The sequence below is a fragment of the Eptesicus fuscus genome, chromosome 16 (genome assembly GCF_027574615.1).
Source record: "Eptesicus fuscus isolate TK198812 chromosome 16, DD_ASM_mEF_20220401, whole genome shotgun sequence".
In the NCBI taxonomy this organism is placed as follows: Eukaryota; Metazoa; Chordata; class Mammalia; order Chiroptera; family Vespertilionidae; genus Eptesicus; species Eptesicus fuscus.
The window spans coordinates 27,792,903-27,809,114 of record NC_072488.1 but is presented as its reverse complement, the minus strand read 5'-3'; the positions used below and the strand labels follow the sequence as shown (position 1 = coordinate 27,809,114).

The 16,212-nt window shown below is 38.9% G+C and overlaps 1 protein-coding gene across 19 annotated transcripts in view; it reads left to right on the top strand.

Annotated features, from left to right (window-relative positions):
• NRXN1 (neurexin 1) overlaps positions 1–16,212 on the top strand; it is a 999,171-nt gene that overhangs the window by 444,913 nt on the left and 538,046 nt on the right. For all 19 annotated transcript variants that reach the window (XM_028139955.2, XM_028139954.2, XM_028139952.2 and 16 more), the window contains 2 exons: positions 1,334–1,772; positions 13,982–14,365. In XM_028139955.2, the coding sequence (XP_027995756.1) occupies positions 1,334–1,772; positions 13,982–14,365 (823 nt within the window). The remainder of the gene's footprint in view (positions 1–1,333; positions 1,773–13,981; positions 14,366–16,212) is intronic.

Genomic DNA, 16,212 nt, shown 5'->3' with positions numbered 1-16,212 from the left:
GAAATTCATCAGCCACACTAACTCTTGGCTCAGTTGGCCTTGGGTTTGAAAGAATTAACTGCTGTGTTGACCTGGTTAAAGTCAGGCTTTCTTACTTTTTCTGTTATATGAATGTGATTTTACACATGGATGACTGAGTTTAGAATCTCACAGTGTTGGCTGCTGTGAAATTTTGAGTACCCTCTTAAAAGATTTTAGACTGTTATCTGGATATAGATATCTAATGTACCTTTATGTCTGTATGACCTACATTTTTTTTTGGAATGTAATTATCCATGATATGCATTTTGTAAAGAAAGGGTATGGATCTCTCTTTATTCTTATGTCACAATAGCTATACGTTTATTAAGGTGATGTGATGGCAGGTGCATGATATTGTGAGACCTGCCAGTGGATTTGCTATTTGGATTCCAAAACAACCCTAGGACCAATGATCAGCACCACCCACCGCTTTAGATGAAGTGCCTTGGGAAATGATGGTACAGGACACACTTTGCTCCACATTCGTTATATTCAAAGTGAAGTGGAGCGCCAGTGATCCAGGTTGAATGGATCCAGAGTAAACACCGTGTTCCAGAATTACGTAACATTATTCAGACAGTTACTAATGTAGGGGAGGGCAAGAGCGAGCTTCTGCACCTTAGTTGTATTTTATGATTTTTCTGTGAAAATGTAGGATGTTTTTTTCCTTAACTTGTGATTATCTTATGAATGACATATACAGGGTGGGACAAAAGTAGGTTTACAGTTGTTCATATGGAAAATAATACAATGATTAATAAACAATAATTAAAGAATAAACTCTGTATTTCATGTACTCACCACTGTAAACCTACTTTTGTACCATCCTGTATATCACCATGGATATATAGACCCTAGAAGAGTTTCTGTGGTGTAGGGGACTATTATACAAAAGTGTCTAATTTCAGATAGCTTAGTCATGAGAAAACTGAAAAACCTCAATATTTGTATTTAATAAACAAAGTACAATAGCCATCTAATGAAAGCAAATGGCTTTTATAAATCCAAGTCTACACATACTTGAAATACAAGCTCTCTGCAGATTTATTCAAATTATTTGAGTTAACTACAGGCAGCTTCCATGTGTGTGTGCAGGCACATTATATGAAGGACATTAGATTGGAATGGTTACTGTTCAATGAATTGATACTTGAATTTAATGTGGCTGAAAAAAAATGGCATTATACATAAAAAGGCATTGAACATTGTGTACCTTTTCATGATCTACTTGCCAGTTACATGAGATATTGACAACACATTCTAACTATTAAAATATGAGCCTGGTCTTCTCACTGTTATCCTCTGCCTACAGGTTGTATATAAAAATAATGATGTAAGGCTGGAATTATCTCGACTTGCCAAGCAAGGAGACCCTAAGATGAAGATCCATGGAGTAGTGGCATTTAAATGTGAGAATGTTGCAACTTTGGACCCAATCACCTTTGAAACCCCAGAGTCTTTCATCTCTTTGCCTAAATGGAATGCAAAGAAAACAGGCTCCATATCATTTGATTTCCGCACAACAGAGCCAAATGGCCTCATCTTATTTAGCCATGGCAAGCCAAGACACCAAAAAGATGCCAAGCACCCACAGATGATCAAGGTTGACTTCTTTGCTATTGAGATGCTGGATGGCCACCTCTACCTCCTCCTAGACATGGGGTCAGGTACAATAAAAATCAAAGCCCTGCAGAAGAAGGTGAATGATGGAGAATGGTATCATGTGGACTTCCAGAGAGACGGACGGTCAGGTAATTTATCTGTTTCCTATGCTGTTTATCTGCTGGAATATCCCATGCACCCCACTCCTTTCCTAATGAATTAAAACCAAGACATATTAAAGATTTTCTGCATTTCTGTCTTTAGGGTAAAGGAAATTATCTGCTACTATTTCCGTTTCACATCATAGAAGGAGCTAATTAATCATCATAGTTGGGCATAAAACTCCAAATGCTCAAATGGCTTTTTAAGTGAATACTTATTGGATAATCACGTGTCAAATCTTGCAAGAAATTTTATCGTGAATTTACAAATGACAAAATTTAGTGTTCTGGCATTCCCGATGATCTCTTACATCATTGGGTGTTTGGAGGTGCCTGAAATGGCAAATATAAATTATGGAAAAAAATGATTATCCATACATAGAATCCTTAGTCTAATACAGCACGCTACTTATCCAAGTTAGGACTAGGGTATCAAAAAGCACTTTAATTAATATAGTTGTATTTCAAGGACACTGGCAAAACTACTGCCTTCCAAATCACTTTCCTTCCTGGTGAAAGATGTTTGGAATTCCACCAATAGGGATTCATTCCACCTGGGTTTTTTTGTGGGTTTTCTTGCTGCACCTTTTCTCCTGAAGCTGTGTGTGTGTGCGGCAGGGAAAGAAAGGGACTTGTCGGGAAGCTCTAAAATAATATAATTTCTTTACTCTGAAGTTTTGGAATGGGTTAGGGAGCATAGCAGGGCTGGGGAATGTCCGGCCCACAGACCTTATTAAGCCCATGACATAATTTGGTCTGTCCTTGCCAATGTATTAGGGGTGAGTTAATTAAATGTTTGACCAAATATAGCAGGGTAATTTTTAAGTTGGTAATTTTGTATGGCCTGCCAATGAAGTTAAAAATAGCCAAATGGCCCTTGGAAGAAAAAAGGTTCCCCACCCCTGGGGCATAGGGAGATGGGAGGTGGGGGAGAGGGGGCGGTGAGTTGCTAAGAATCATGTAGGCAGAAATCATAGCATTTGTGAAATATGAGGAAGGCAAGCAATTTGCTTTTCTATATACAACTTTATGTTACTTCTTTTACCTTCTTCACTCTGTGCTTCCATACTCTGATTCTCTCATTTACAAATCAAATTATGTTCTTCTAATAAAAGACAACTGAATTTAGACCTAGCCACTCTCCTCCTCTTCCTCCCCAACTCTCTCATTTGCACATATACTAAACCATTCACTCTGGATTTTCCAGTAGAAACTTGGCCAAGGCATTTTGGGAGGCCTGAATTGCTTGCTGTGTAAAACATATTGGGAGGATCAATTTCATTGCATCCCAGACCCAGTAGAGTGGGATCAACAGCGATGGGACCTAAGATTCTATATTTTTTGCAAAATTTTTCCAGCAGACTTAATGATCAGCCAAATTTGAGAGCCACAGACCAGATGACACTTAGTGCTTCTTTCAGATCCAATAGTCTGTGATTACCATCCTATTTGAGAAGGGCCATAGATGCATTTGTCACTTGTTACTTCTCTGCAATGGGACAGTTTCTTATTTCACTATTATTTATACCTTGTTTTCCTGTTTACAAATCAAGAAGGTTGTGTTTCCCTTCCTAGAAATATCTATGTGTTTTTTTTTTTCACAACAAAATAAATATATGGGATGTATGAAAATTAGGAGGGAGTTGGCGGTGAGGGAGGAGAATTGAAGAAAGCTCAGAACCCCAGGTATCTCAGATACTCTGTTTCTGATTCCTCACTCTCTGGGAACTTGGTCTCTCTACGTTATCATTCTTTCATTTTCCTACAGAAGTCCACAAGGACAGTGGTTACCATTCTGTGCAGTTCAGGCTATGTTGTCATTTTTTCCCAAGTGTCTTAGATAATTGACAGTAGACAGCAAAATATTTTTCTTGACTGCTCTGCTATACAGATTCCATTAGAAATTCGATTCCTCTATGATTTTCTGATTTAAGCTAAGAGTACATTGGTGCAAATACAGCGATGTTGCAATAGAGTGAGTGCCGCCCTTTGGCTTCCCTCAGCCTATTTCTAGAGTTAATTTGCTACTTAGGAACTTTTTTTTTTTTTTGTGGTTTTTCTTTCTTTCTTTTTTTTTCAATTTTTTTTATTAAGGTATTATATGTGTACATATCTTACCATTGCCACCCCCCACCCCATTCCCATATATGCCCTCACCCCGCAGAGTTTTGCATCCGTTGGTTATGCTTATATGCATGCATACAAGTCCTTTGATTGATCTCTTATCTCCCCCACCTCTCCCTAACCTTCCTGCTGTAATTTGACAGTCTGTTTGATGCTTTACTGCCTCTGTATCTATCTTTTTGTTCAAGTTTATAATGTTCTTCTCACCATAAATGAGTGAGATCATGTGGTATTTTTCTTTCATTGACTGGCTTATTTCACTTAACATAATGTTCTCCAATTCCATCCAGGTTGCTGCAAATGATGAGAATTCCTTCTTAGGAACTTTTAAACAGGAGATGGAGAGGAGGATAGGCACATGGACTAATCTTCTGTTTTGGAATACTAACGTGGGGATATTATAGTTTGAGTTAAAGTGCATCTAGAATAAAATTTTGAAATTGATTTATGAGAATATGTAGGATTTTAGACTTCATTACAACCTAACACATAACTGATCAAATTAAGTGGACAACATTTGGAAGATCAGAGAGATAAATAATACCACACTTCAGATCAGTTGTATTCCATTCCTGTAGGAATGAGGTATTTTCTAGTTATTTGAAGAAATACATGGTTGATGTCAAAATTTTAGGAAATGCAAAAGAATGTAAAAAGGAAAATAAAACCACTCATTATTTATTTGATAATGATGACTTATACCTGGATATTTTTTCCTGTCTTTTCTAAAACTTATTTTTTATTATAGTTCATATACAATATTTTATTAGTTTCAGGTTGTACGAAATGGTGACTTAAATTTATATATCTTATGCAGTTATCACCATGATAAGTCTGGTAACTATCTGACTCTTTCCAGACATAAGTGGTGAAACAATCTAAATAGTTTCCCCAAGTTCTTTGGATGAACTAGTACAATAGGGATCAGATAGATACCTTAATCCACAAGCAGAATGAAATCTACTTTTTTCTGTTTAAAGTTCTTTAATTCATTCAAATTACCAAAAGTTTATTAACTGTCCTTTTTATACCCTCATTGGAAAAGGTCAAAGCTAGATGGGAAGAAGAAAGAGATGCCTTTAAAGAGTGCTAAAAAATAAAACATGAGGTTTTTGTTGGAATCCAATGGAAAATTTAAGTTACTTTGTTTGGTGTTGTTTTCATGGCAAAGTACTTCTATGTGATTATAATTTTAGATTAGTGAACTGGAACAAACACTATAAAAACCAAAACTTATTCACCAAACCAAGTTCTGACCTTTACTAAATTGAAGAAGAAGAAAAAAAGAAAGCTCATATTATGTTGGCCAAGCTCAAGGGATTTAATGTAATTTTAATAACTGCAGCTGTTAATATTTTATATATAGTATTTTAATTAAGTTCTATATTTACACACTAAAATGGTTTGATATAAAGCACACTTTAAAAAATTGAGTGAAGAGCTATATTAGTTTTTATTTTACTTAAAGGATATTTTTGAGTTAAGCTGGTGAGATATGAACATTTGTAGCTCAGTTAAAACTAGGAAACATAATTTCAAGGAGTAATTTATTTTACTCATTTTTCACATTAGCTATATTCAGAAGCTATATGAAAATTACTCTTAATATAATGTGGGGAAATGATACTGCCAAGACAAGAAGGCAGTGTGGGCTGTTTTCTAATTCATGAACAATGAAGGTCTTATCTATTGATTTTTCTGGAATACTCCTTAGTACTATATTTAAAAACATTTAATGAACCATATTTTTTCTGTTATTAATGTAGAGGGAGCCCAGACCTAAGAGTTATTCCTCCTGCTATTGACCATGCAAAACTAAGTAGGAATAAGAGCCATGGCCGTTAATTTGATGCTAATAACTTTTGGTTATCTTGGTTGGAGATAGGGTTAAAACTGTATTTGGTGGAAGACTTATTTTTTAAATATTCTGCAAACATTTTATAATGGAAACCCATGTATGAGAGGCAAATTCTTATTTATGTTTATACCCACAGGTCCCAGTACTTTCTTGTGTAATAGCAGTGGCTCAATAGGTATTCATTATAAGAAAAAATAAAGAATAAAAACATGTGAATGGCTCAGTATCAACCCACCCCTAATGTTTTAAAATAGTAGCATTATCCTTACATTTGAAGAGTAATAGCACTCTTTTAGGTGTAAATGAATTTTTTTTTTTTCAGTTAATCCTCACCCAAGGATATTTTTCCATTGACTTTTAGGGAGAGTGGTAGAGTGGTAGAGAGAGGGAATGACAGAGAGAAACATCGATGTGAGCGAAACACATAGATTGGTTGCCTCCTACATGAGCCCCGACCAGGGCCCCAGGGCCATGGAGGAGCCTGCAAACAAGGTATGTGCCCTTGACTGGAATTGAACCCAGGACCCTTTGGTCTGCAGGTGGATGCTCTATCCACTGAATCAAGCCATCCATGGTATAAGTGTAACTTTTTAAAGGAATTACACTACTTTCTGAAAGCAGTTTACACATTATACTATAGGATAACAGGTCTTGTCCCTCTTTTAAGGATACAATATCATTCTCCAAACCCAGGAATGATGGTAAGCCTTGCACAAAAATGACAAGCTTTTATGAGAATAGGACTGCTACCCCTGCTATTTATAAGGACCTCATGCCATTTAGCAAACGTGGGTAGAAAGAAAATTAATCATGCGGGACTGGGCTATACAGCTACAGTTAGCATGCTAGTGACAAGGAAGATAGTCACAAATATATCCATCTTCCTGACGATATGCTTTTCAGTCCTTTGTTCAATAAAAGATTGGTATATGCGCCCCTTATTTGATGAGAAATGCTGTCTTCATCTGAGTACTTTACTAGGACTCAATATCAAAACAATGAATTGCATTGGGTTATATATCCCTATTTTCAATCTCTGACATGGGAAGGAGAGAAGCACTTTAATTCCCACACTTGGATTAATACTGTTTGGGCACAGCAGTTCTCTCTGTATAATGTAGCTTCTTTCATGCTTAGTCTGTTACCAATGACATAGGAGGCCAAGTAGGCTGAGCCATGGGTTGCATTTTCAGATCCTACACAACATTGATAGAGGAGGGACCATACAAAGTCCAGCCATGTTTTTGTGGATCAGAGTGTATGACTTGAGTGCCTCCCAAAGGATTCCCCCCATGGGTAGCTTAGCAACTTGACAGAGCAAAAGTCCTAACTTGCTCTGGTTGAAGAGGCACTTTACTCTGCAAACTTTGCAGGACTTACATTTCCTTACCAGTCCCTCCTCCCTCTCCAGAGTTATCCTTTCCCTCTTTTATGCTCCCAAATTAAATAGAAAACAACTGCAAGGGTATTTAGCTAAAGTGTGAATTGTGTTAAAATTAGGATGAGGTTAATGACTGTTTTTGTTTGTTTGTTTTTAAAATTGCACATGCTTTTTATATTTTTACGAGGGGCCCGGTGCATGAAATTTGTGCACTCGGGGCGGGGGTGGGGGGTCCCCCAGCCTGGCCTGTACCCTCTTGCAGTCGGGAGCCCTCAGGGGATGTCCGACTGATGGCTTAGGCATGCTCCCCACAGGGAGCAGGTTTAGGGCCTAAGCTGGCAGTTGGACATCCTTAGCACTGCCACAGAGGCAAGAGAGGCTCCTGCCACCGCCACTGCGCTTGCCAGCCATGAGCCCGGCTTCTGGCTGAGCGGCGCTCCCCCGGTGGGAGCACACTGACCACCAGGGAGCACCTCCTGTGTTGAGCGTCCACCACCTGGTGGTCAGTGCACGTCATAGCGACCGGTAGTTCTGCTGTTTGGTCAATTTGCATATTAGCCTTTTAATATAAAGAATTTTTTAAAATATTATATAATAAAATATTTTTTACATATATTTTTATTGATTTCAGAGAGGATGGGAGAGTGAGAGATAACATAAATGATGAGAGAAAATCATTGCTTGACTGCCTCCTGCACATTCCCTACTGGGCATTGAACCCTCAGCCCTTGACTGGAATTGAACCTAGGACCCTTCAGTCCACAAGCCGAAGTTCTATCCACTGAGCCAAACCCGTAGGGCAGGTTAATGACTGTTTTCTGGGGACATGAATATTGTTTAAATTTGTGTTAAGCTCTTTGGCTCAGTCAAGGGTATCCTCTCAAGTATTTTCATAGCCAACTACCAGTCATATATATATATATATATATTTTTTATTTTTTTGCAAACCATCATTACATATTGAAATCAAAAAGAAAACTCATTATTCTTGTCAAAATCTGTGTGTGTACAGCAGGGTGCAGTGGTTATTCATGGGTAAGCCTACATTTAACAGCTAAGAAGCAATTGAGATTTGAATTGAAGTCAGAGTTCCAGTTTAAGAACTAGAAATTACAGTGGGAAAGGCACAAGGCTCTCTCTAGAGCACATAATTAGAGGTTTATAGTAATCACTGTTTGATGTGAATAGCCCTTTTTAGCAATCTATTACCAGCACTGATTTCTGCATATAGTATTCATGAATCACCACTCTTAGACATTTCTACTTGAACAACCATTAGACGATTTCTCTGTTTAGATCTTGATTTGAACTTACCCTCTGACTATAAACATTCCTCCCATGCCTTCCTAGTAACCTGTTGCATATATTAAAATAGTTTTAAGTAGATTTATAAAACTTCCATTTTTATTCATGTCCATAAACCAAAAGTACATAAGTAGCCCTAGATGGTTTGGCTCAGTGGATAGAGCATCGGCCTATGGACTGAAGAGTCCTGGATTCAATTCAGGTCAAGGGCACATGCCTGAGTTGCGGGCTTGATCCCCAGTAGGGGGTGTGCAGGAGACAGCCAATCGATGATTCTCTCTCACTATTGATGTTTCTATCTCTCTCTCCCTCTCCTTTCCTCTCTGAAATCAATACAAATATATTTTATTCTTTCTCTATAGATGGACATTTAACTTTTAACTTTTTAAAAACTTTCACTGTTTTAAACTAATTTATAAAGGAAGTCATCATATTATGTTTTTATGCATAACCATCAGAATTTTTGTAGCATAGATTCTGATAACTGGAATTGCTGGGTTAGTTGCATTTTAATTTTTAAGATAATGACAGGTTTTTTACTAACCAGCTGTTTAAACTTACACCCTTATCTATAGTGTATGAGCTGTCCTTTTTCTGTCAATCTTGCCTCTCACTAGATATTTTCAAGCTTTTATATTTTGTTCCAACATTTATTTCTTCTTATATTGCTTTAATTCCTGAAATCCCTGGGCTTATGAGTGACGTGACTCCCAGTAAGCAGAAAACATATAGTAATAAGCCAAAAACAATATACTATATTTTTGTTTTAAAATAAAGTTTATTTTAGTGTATAAAGCAGAACAGGAGGAGTTCTGTTAAAACTAATACATAATGTTTTTTTAAAAAGACACAGAAAATTAAGATGGAAGAAAGGAATTATCCACTCATAGCCCCAATACTCCAAAGCTTTCATTGTTAATATTATGGCTCTTCCCCCCTCCCCACTATCTATATATTATGAGAATTCTATGTTTTGCATTATATAATACAATTAATACTCCATTATGCTTTTATCACTTATATTATCTCTTTTTACTGCGTTTGGTTTTGTTAATAGACTAGGAATTTGACAAGTACCTCTTTAAGTTTGTAGGTTTGATTCTCTTCTGCAATGAGAGGTGTATCAGAATTATTGATAAAATTGATATTTAACTAAAATTTATTTTAAGCAGTAACTTCGTAAATTTTATTCAAAAAGGAACCCTAGTGACCCTCCAGTCAATTCCTTTATTTTTGCATAAGAGCCTAATGAATCTATTATTTGGCTAAACTTGTCAGCTAGTTAGTTGCAAAGCAGGAGCATGAAAATTGGTTTCCTGTGGCCAGGCAAAAGCCGTTCCAATTACAGCCCACCATTTCTTACCCCCTTACTTCCCAGTCACTTATACTTTTACAGTAATTTAAAACTTGAAACCAAATGGACTTATTCTAAATCTCACCTTCACTTCAAGTTTCTTCACACCTTGTAAGCTAATCTTTTGAAGTGGAGTAGCCAAGAAAAATTGGATGGAAAAAAAATAGTGGAAAGGAACAGGTTATAAATAGCAGACCAAATTGTAAAGCTGATTTCCACTTTTATAACTAAGAATTGTCTTCAATAGTTTTCCCCCTTTTACATATACTTTCACATAAAATGTGAATTTATTATTTATGCTCATAAATGTTCTTAAGTACAGGGTGGGGATATCTGACCCAGGCATATGCTGGATGTGACTCCTTACGTTGAACCCAGGCCTAAATTAAAATTTGAGTTCCCCTGGGATTATATTTGGGTTGAAAGTTGGATTATATTCCTTTTGCTTTTTTTCCTGTCTTTCATTGTTGCTTCTTCCCATGAGAATTCTAAAATTGTCTCTCCACAGGATAATATGGAGCTATGGGAAGAACATCCTTTATCATTATGATAATAACCTCTCAATCCGTGTCTTTACAACCTAGTGCTGAAGTGAATTTGGAGGATCATGTCTAGCATTTGTATTAAGAAAATTATATAATAGAAAGAAAATGTCAGATTGCCTCAGTGGTAGTAGAGTTCAATATTTTTCTATTAAACTTTTGTTTCAGTGTGTGTGTGTGTGTGTGTGTGTGTGTGTGTGTGTGTGTGCATATTCGCATGTGTGCACTGGCTATATGTGAAGAAACATGTGGATCAACTTTAGATGTGTGGTCAGAAAACTAATCACAAAGGTAGAGTGAATATCTTCCTCTGGCCACAACAAGTATATCCATGAAAACGTCTCTGAACTTTCTTACCATGCTTTGTTCAGACCCTAAGACACTATAAGTAAAATCCAGAGTCCTACTCACACATTCTCACTGTCTAACTGTTCGTAGGTGATTGTCGGAAGTACCTGGAAGCAGTGTTGCCCTGGGAGTGTGGGCACATTGAATATGGAAACTGCATGGTGCACCCAGCTATGGAACTATGTGGGAGTCAGAGAGAGTGGGTGTTATGCAAACCACCGAATTCCCTCATCTCAGGGATCCTTCAAGCATCCTCTTAGTGTCAGACTTAAAATATCATGAATAAGGACAATACAGTTTCTCCAAGTGTTTCTTTTTTCTTCCCTGAGCTAAAACAAGTTTGTTCCATGAATAAAAAAGGATTGTGGGAAAAGTTATATATTTTTAAGAACATATTTCCACTCTTGTAAAACTTTTTTATTGTTCACTTGCTCTGTGTCTCTCTCTATCTGAATACTGCATAATCACTAGGGGCCCGATGCACGAAATTCGTGCAGGAGTAGGCCTTCCTTCCCCCCACTGCCGGCACCAGCTTCCCTCTGGCACCCGGGACCCAGGCTTCCCTCGCAACCCCGGCTTCGTCCCAAAGGTCATCCGGAAGGACATCTGGTCTAATTACCATATTATGCTTTTACTATTATAGATTTCCAGTTGGCCTTCTTGAACTAATTGGAAAAAGGGGTGCTACTCTTTTATCTTAAAAATACAAGTCACTGTGTTCATTGCACCCACTCCTTTGCCACACAACTCTTTGCTTTTCACATCCAATTTGTTGTGTTTTTTTTTTAATTTTTATTTATTGGTGAGAGAGAGAGATTGATTTTTTTGTTCCACTTATTTTTGCATTCATTGGGTGGTTCTTGTATGTGGCCCAACCGGGGATGGAACCTACAACCTTGGCATATCTGGATGATGCTCTAATCAACTCAACTACCGGACCAGGGCAGTACATTTCTTTGTAATGTCCACCTTTTCTTTTGTCATTAGCATTCCCTGTCTCATCATTTTCTAACTTAACACTGGCTGCTGTGTGGGAGAAGGGATCATCTGTTAACCTGCTTCTTGTTGTGCATGTTGGACAGTTAAAAATACATGTAATGAAATTCTGTTTAGAAAAGTGTCACCATTCTCTCTCAAAATTATGTCTCTCGTTTCCCCAGATTGCTATGTTTTATATTTTTCTCAGTAGGATCTTATGCTACCTCTTGTCCCTAAATGAGTTTTCCTCTAGATGCTTGCACAGATGTGAACAGTAAAAATGAGTACTTTGTCGCTTTCCCTTTTGCTGCCTCCTTCTGAAATGGCGATTACCCTCTCCTCGTTGGAAGGCCGGAATAGCAATACCTTTGAGTGTTTCTCCCCTAGGAGCTTTCTTCATTTCTTTCTGTGGAGGTCTAGAGAGACAGATGTCCTCTTAACGACCTGGCCACCTGCACTGTCTCTGTCAGCGGCTCCCACGCCCTCCTCCCTCACACAGACAGAGCCCTTACACTGCCCGTGCTGCGGAGTGCCCCTCAGCTGGGGTTTGGAATGCCCCTGGCACCATGCAGAGACGGCAACCATGCCCTTAGTTAGATGCACGTCTCCCATTCATCACAGGCCATATTTTCATGTGGAGCTGGTCTTAGGTATCCCATGAAACCACTGAAATGCATCTTCCTACCCACAGTACACTTCCCCTGCCTGTCCCTACTTCTGTCCCCATCTTCTGTCTTTAGGCCTCTCCTGCGGGTCCGCCCCTTAAATCCCTGAGGCTCTCTGTCAGTGGCGGGCATGGCACAGGATGTTTTCTAATCCGCTTTCTCTCTTCAGACTCCTCCTGTTCGGCTTTAAGGTCTAGGCCTGAGAGAAATCTGGGATAATCCAGTAATGGGTCAGTGAGGTGTTCTTTTCCGGTATCATATTTGCACTTTTACAAAGATCGTTCTGGAGATAGAATATTGGTGGGATTTTGAATAGTCTGGTGGTACAGGAGGGAAGTTTTGATTGTATCTATCTTCCATCTTTCTTTTTCCTCCCTTCTTGCTTCTTTCAATGGGTTCCACAAGTATTTTTCTGTGATCCTCAAGGAATCCCATATGAATGTCTACTCTTCCTCCTATGCTTAGAGCCAGGGTCCTGGATATTTATAAACTAATAGAATTATTTTCTTCTTATATTTGGAGTGTGTGTGGGGGGGATTTTGTCAATTTAGATAAGTAACTAGTTTGATTTTTGAAAAGTAAACAGCAGCCCTGGCTGGTGTGGCTCAGTTGGTTGAAGTGTCATCCTGTACACCAAAAGGTGAGGGAATCAATTACTGTTCAGGGCACATACCCAGGTTGTGGGTTCAGTCCCTGGTCGAGGTACATGTGGAAGGCAACTGATCGATGTTTCTCTCTCTCTCCTTTCCTCTCTTTAAAATTAATTTTTTAAAAGTTAAAAAAATAAACAGCAAATTTAACTTGGTTCTTGTGATTAATCATGACACACAGCATTTATTCAGTGCTTATTATAAACTAGATACTTTACTAGTATTATTTATTTAATACTCAGAACAACCATGTGAGGTAGGTCATATTCTTTTATTATGGCCATATACCGAGTGAGTAAACCAAGACCTTAGCGGTTAATTGCTTGATTCATGTGGCTAAGAATGATTAAGTCAGGCGTTGACATAGGTAATCAGTCAAACTATTATATTCAATAAAATCAATCAAGTCAGTTTAAGATGGATGCACATGATCTTTCCTTAGTTCACAGGTGCGTAACAGCTTTAAAAACGAGTACTATCCAGGGAGAGTCTGCCTTTATTCCTGAGTGGTACAGAATGTCAACTTCTCCTTTCTCTGTCTCTTTCTTTCTTATTAGTGATATGGAATGCCAATTTCTCTTTTCTTCTCTACTTCCTTCCTTCCTTTCTTCCTTTTTTGGCTAAACTGCGAGAGGCTGACAAACACTCTGTGTTGGCTGTGCACTTTGGATTTTATACCCAGACCACCACGATAAAACGAGGCATCATTTTGCTAGCAGAGGGTCTTGCCTTTGTTTTGTAAAAAGTGCAACATCTGTGATGTGCAGTAAAGCAACATGTAATAAAATGAGGCGTGCCTGTGGAATCATGTTAGTTACAGTCTGCCTTAATTCCACATCTTTCTGTTAATTTCACTGAGAAGTACAAAGACACTGGGAATAGGAAGAAAAATGTAAACTTGTGCCCTCCGGGAGTTCCATGAAAGCGGGAAAGGGTCATGTGTGGAACATGGTGCACGCTGTAAAGATGTGTGTGTCTCCTGTCTGCCACAGGTACCATTTCCGTCAACACCCTGCGCACCCCCTACACTGCTCCCGGGGAGAGTGAGATTCTGGACCTGGATGACGAGTTGTACCTGGGGGGCCTCCCAGAAAATAAAGCCGGCCTCGTCTTCCCCACTGAGGTGTGGACTGCTCTGCTCAACTATGGCTACGTGGGCTGCATCAGGGACCTGTTCATCGACGGCCAGAGCAAGGACATCCGGCAGATGGCCGAAGTGCAGAGCACCGCGGGAGTGAAGCCCTCCTGCTCCAGGGAAACAGCAAAACCGTGCCTTAGCAACCCTTGCAAAAACAACGGCATGTGCAGGGATGGGTGGAACCGATACGTCTGTGATTGTTCCGGAACAGGCTACCTGGGCAGGTCCTGCGAGAGAGGTAGGGTTCCCAAAACCGAGCCGCTCAACTCCCCTGGGATGAAAAGCTCCTTCCATAGTGACCTGAAACACATATTGAAATTGACCGTGGACACATAACATGTGCTCTGCTGAAGTGAGCTCCCCGCAAGCTGGGCAGTCACCCCTGACAGGTCCTTGATGTGTCCTTGATGATCTTCAAAGGACCCGGTTCGGGAAGACACGGCTTTTTAAGGATATTGCAGGAATACATATGTGGGTATTTTGTATCCTAGGGTATAAGCCTGAGCAGTATAGTGGACAATAACTGCTTTCTCTTTTGCCCAGTTTTTAAATGTCAGGACACTAGAAAGTAAAGGCATGAATTAGGCACATTTATGGAATCCAGTGCTGATATCTGTCCCCCCAAATATAGCATTAGATGCAGGCTAAGCAGGAAGTTGCCACTCCCCTGACACTATGGCAGGAGAATCAGGGTAGCCTGCTCATTTCACTGCAGTCACCTCACCCAGGTTTGGCATTTGAAAAGTAAGCTGACTTTGCATCACCCAAGTTACACCAGCATTTTCAGAAGTGCACCCCAATTTCTAAGGCACCTCCTTACCTTTGCCCCGGACCTAACTGGTCACAGAAGATTCATTGTCTATTCAATATGAAGGCTTTGTATGTCTGTTGGAGCTCTGAGCAGGTACCTCCATTTCCTTCTGTGTTAAGAGGCTGAGCTACATTCCTTCTTCTTTTCCTCTCAATTTAGAAGGAGAAGAATAAGGGTTAAAGGAAGGGTGAAGGGGGAAGGCTGTCACAGTTCATCTGCAGACCAGGCTAAAGGGAGTTCATCTGCAGACCAGGCTAAAGGGAGAAATAGCAGAACAAGTAGGTCTCAGCATGTCCCTCTATCGACCGAAGAGTTTCAGATAAATGCTTTAGTTGCTACTCCCATTGCCACTCATTCTCAACAATGGAACAAAAAAATCGATATGAAAAAATATTGATGAGTTTTTCCATTGTGCTCTCACACTCTACATAACATCGCTGTTAGCCATTAACCTCAAAGTAACAGGCATCTATTTTCTCAGCTACGAATAGTTAGTCTTTTTCTTCCTTTCATTTCTACAACAGTTTAATACAACATCTAAGTTAACACTTTCTAGAGACAAAGTGGTGATTTTCTAGAATCCAAAGTTGAAATATGACTTTGGTTTTTGATCTGAATAAGGTGGTTTGTCATTTCATCAGCTCTATTATTAACATTAATCAATATGAAAAATAGTAAGAATAAATCTAATACTCACCTTAAATTACCTAACAAAATACTGTCTCTGTTCTGTTATACAATTAGATGGGTCAATAGATGGGTCAATATTTTAATAACATTGATGCATTCATTCTCCTAACTGCAATTTCTGTGAATTGTCACTAGGGGTTAGATATTTCTGCGCAGTTTTCATAAGTAAGGTGCATGTGGTCTCTGTAAATTTTCTCTTCTCATTTTCCCTTTTAATCTCAGTTTGCTTATGTAGTTTGGTTTTTAGAAATTCCAGAAGAGACCAACAATAACAACAAAGAGACAAAGCTCACGAGATGTATTACAATTAGTCATCATGGGAGATGAGCAGACCTGTATGATTGAAGATTTTGTTTTTATTTTAATCACTCAGAGAGCCATCTGATTTCTGATGCCTCCGGCTTAAGTGAAACTAGAACAGGTGATAGCCGCACCCTCACAGGCGTTGCAGAAGCCTTCAGTTAAATATGCGTGGTGCACCACCCTGTGGCAGTGTCCCGCTACTACACATGGCAGAAATAAAAATAGAAATTATAGAGCTTCCTGAGCCAGAATGAGGGAAAGGGAATATTTATATATTGCAA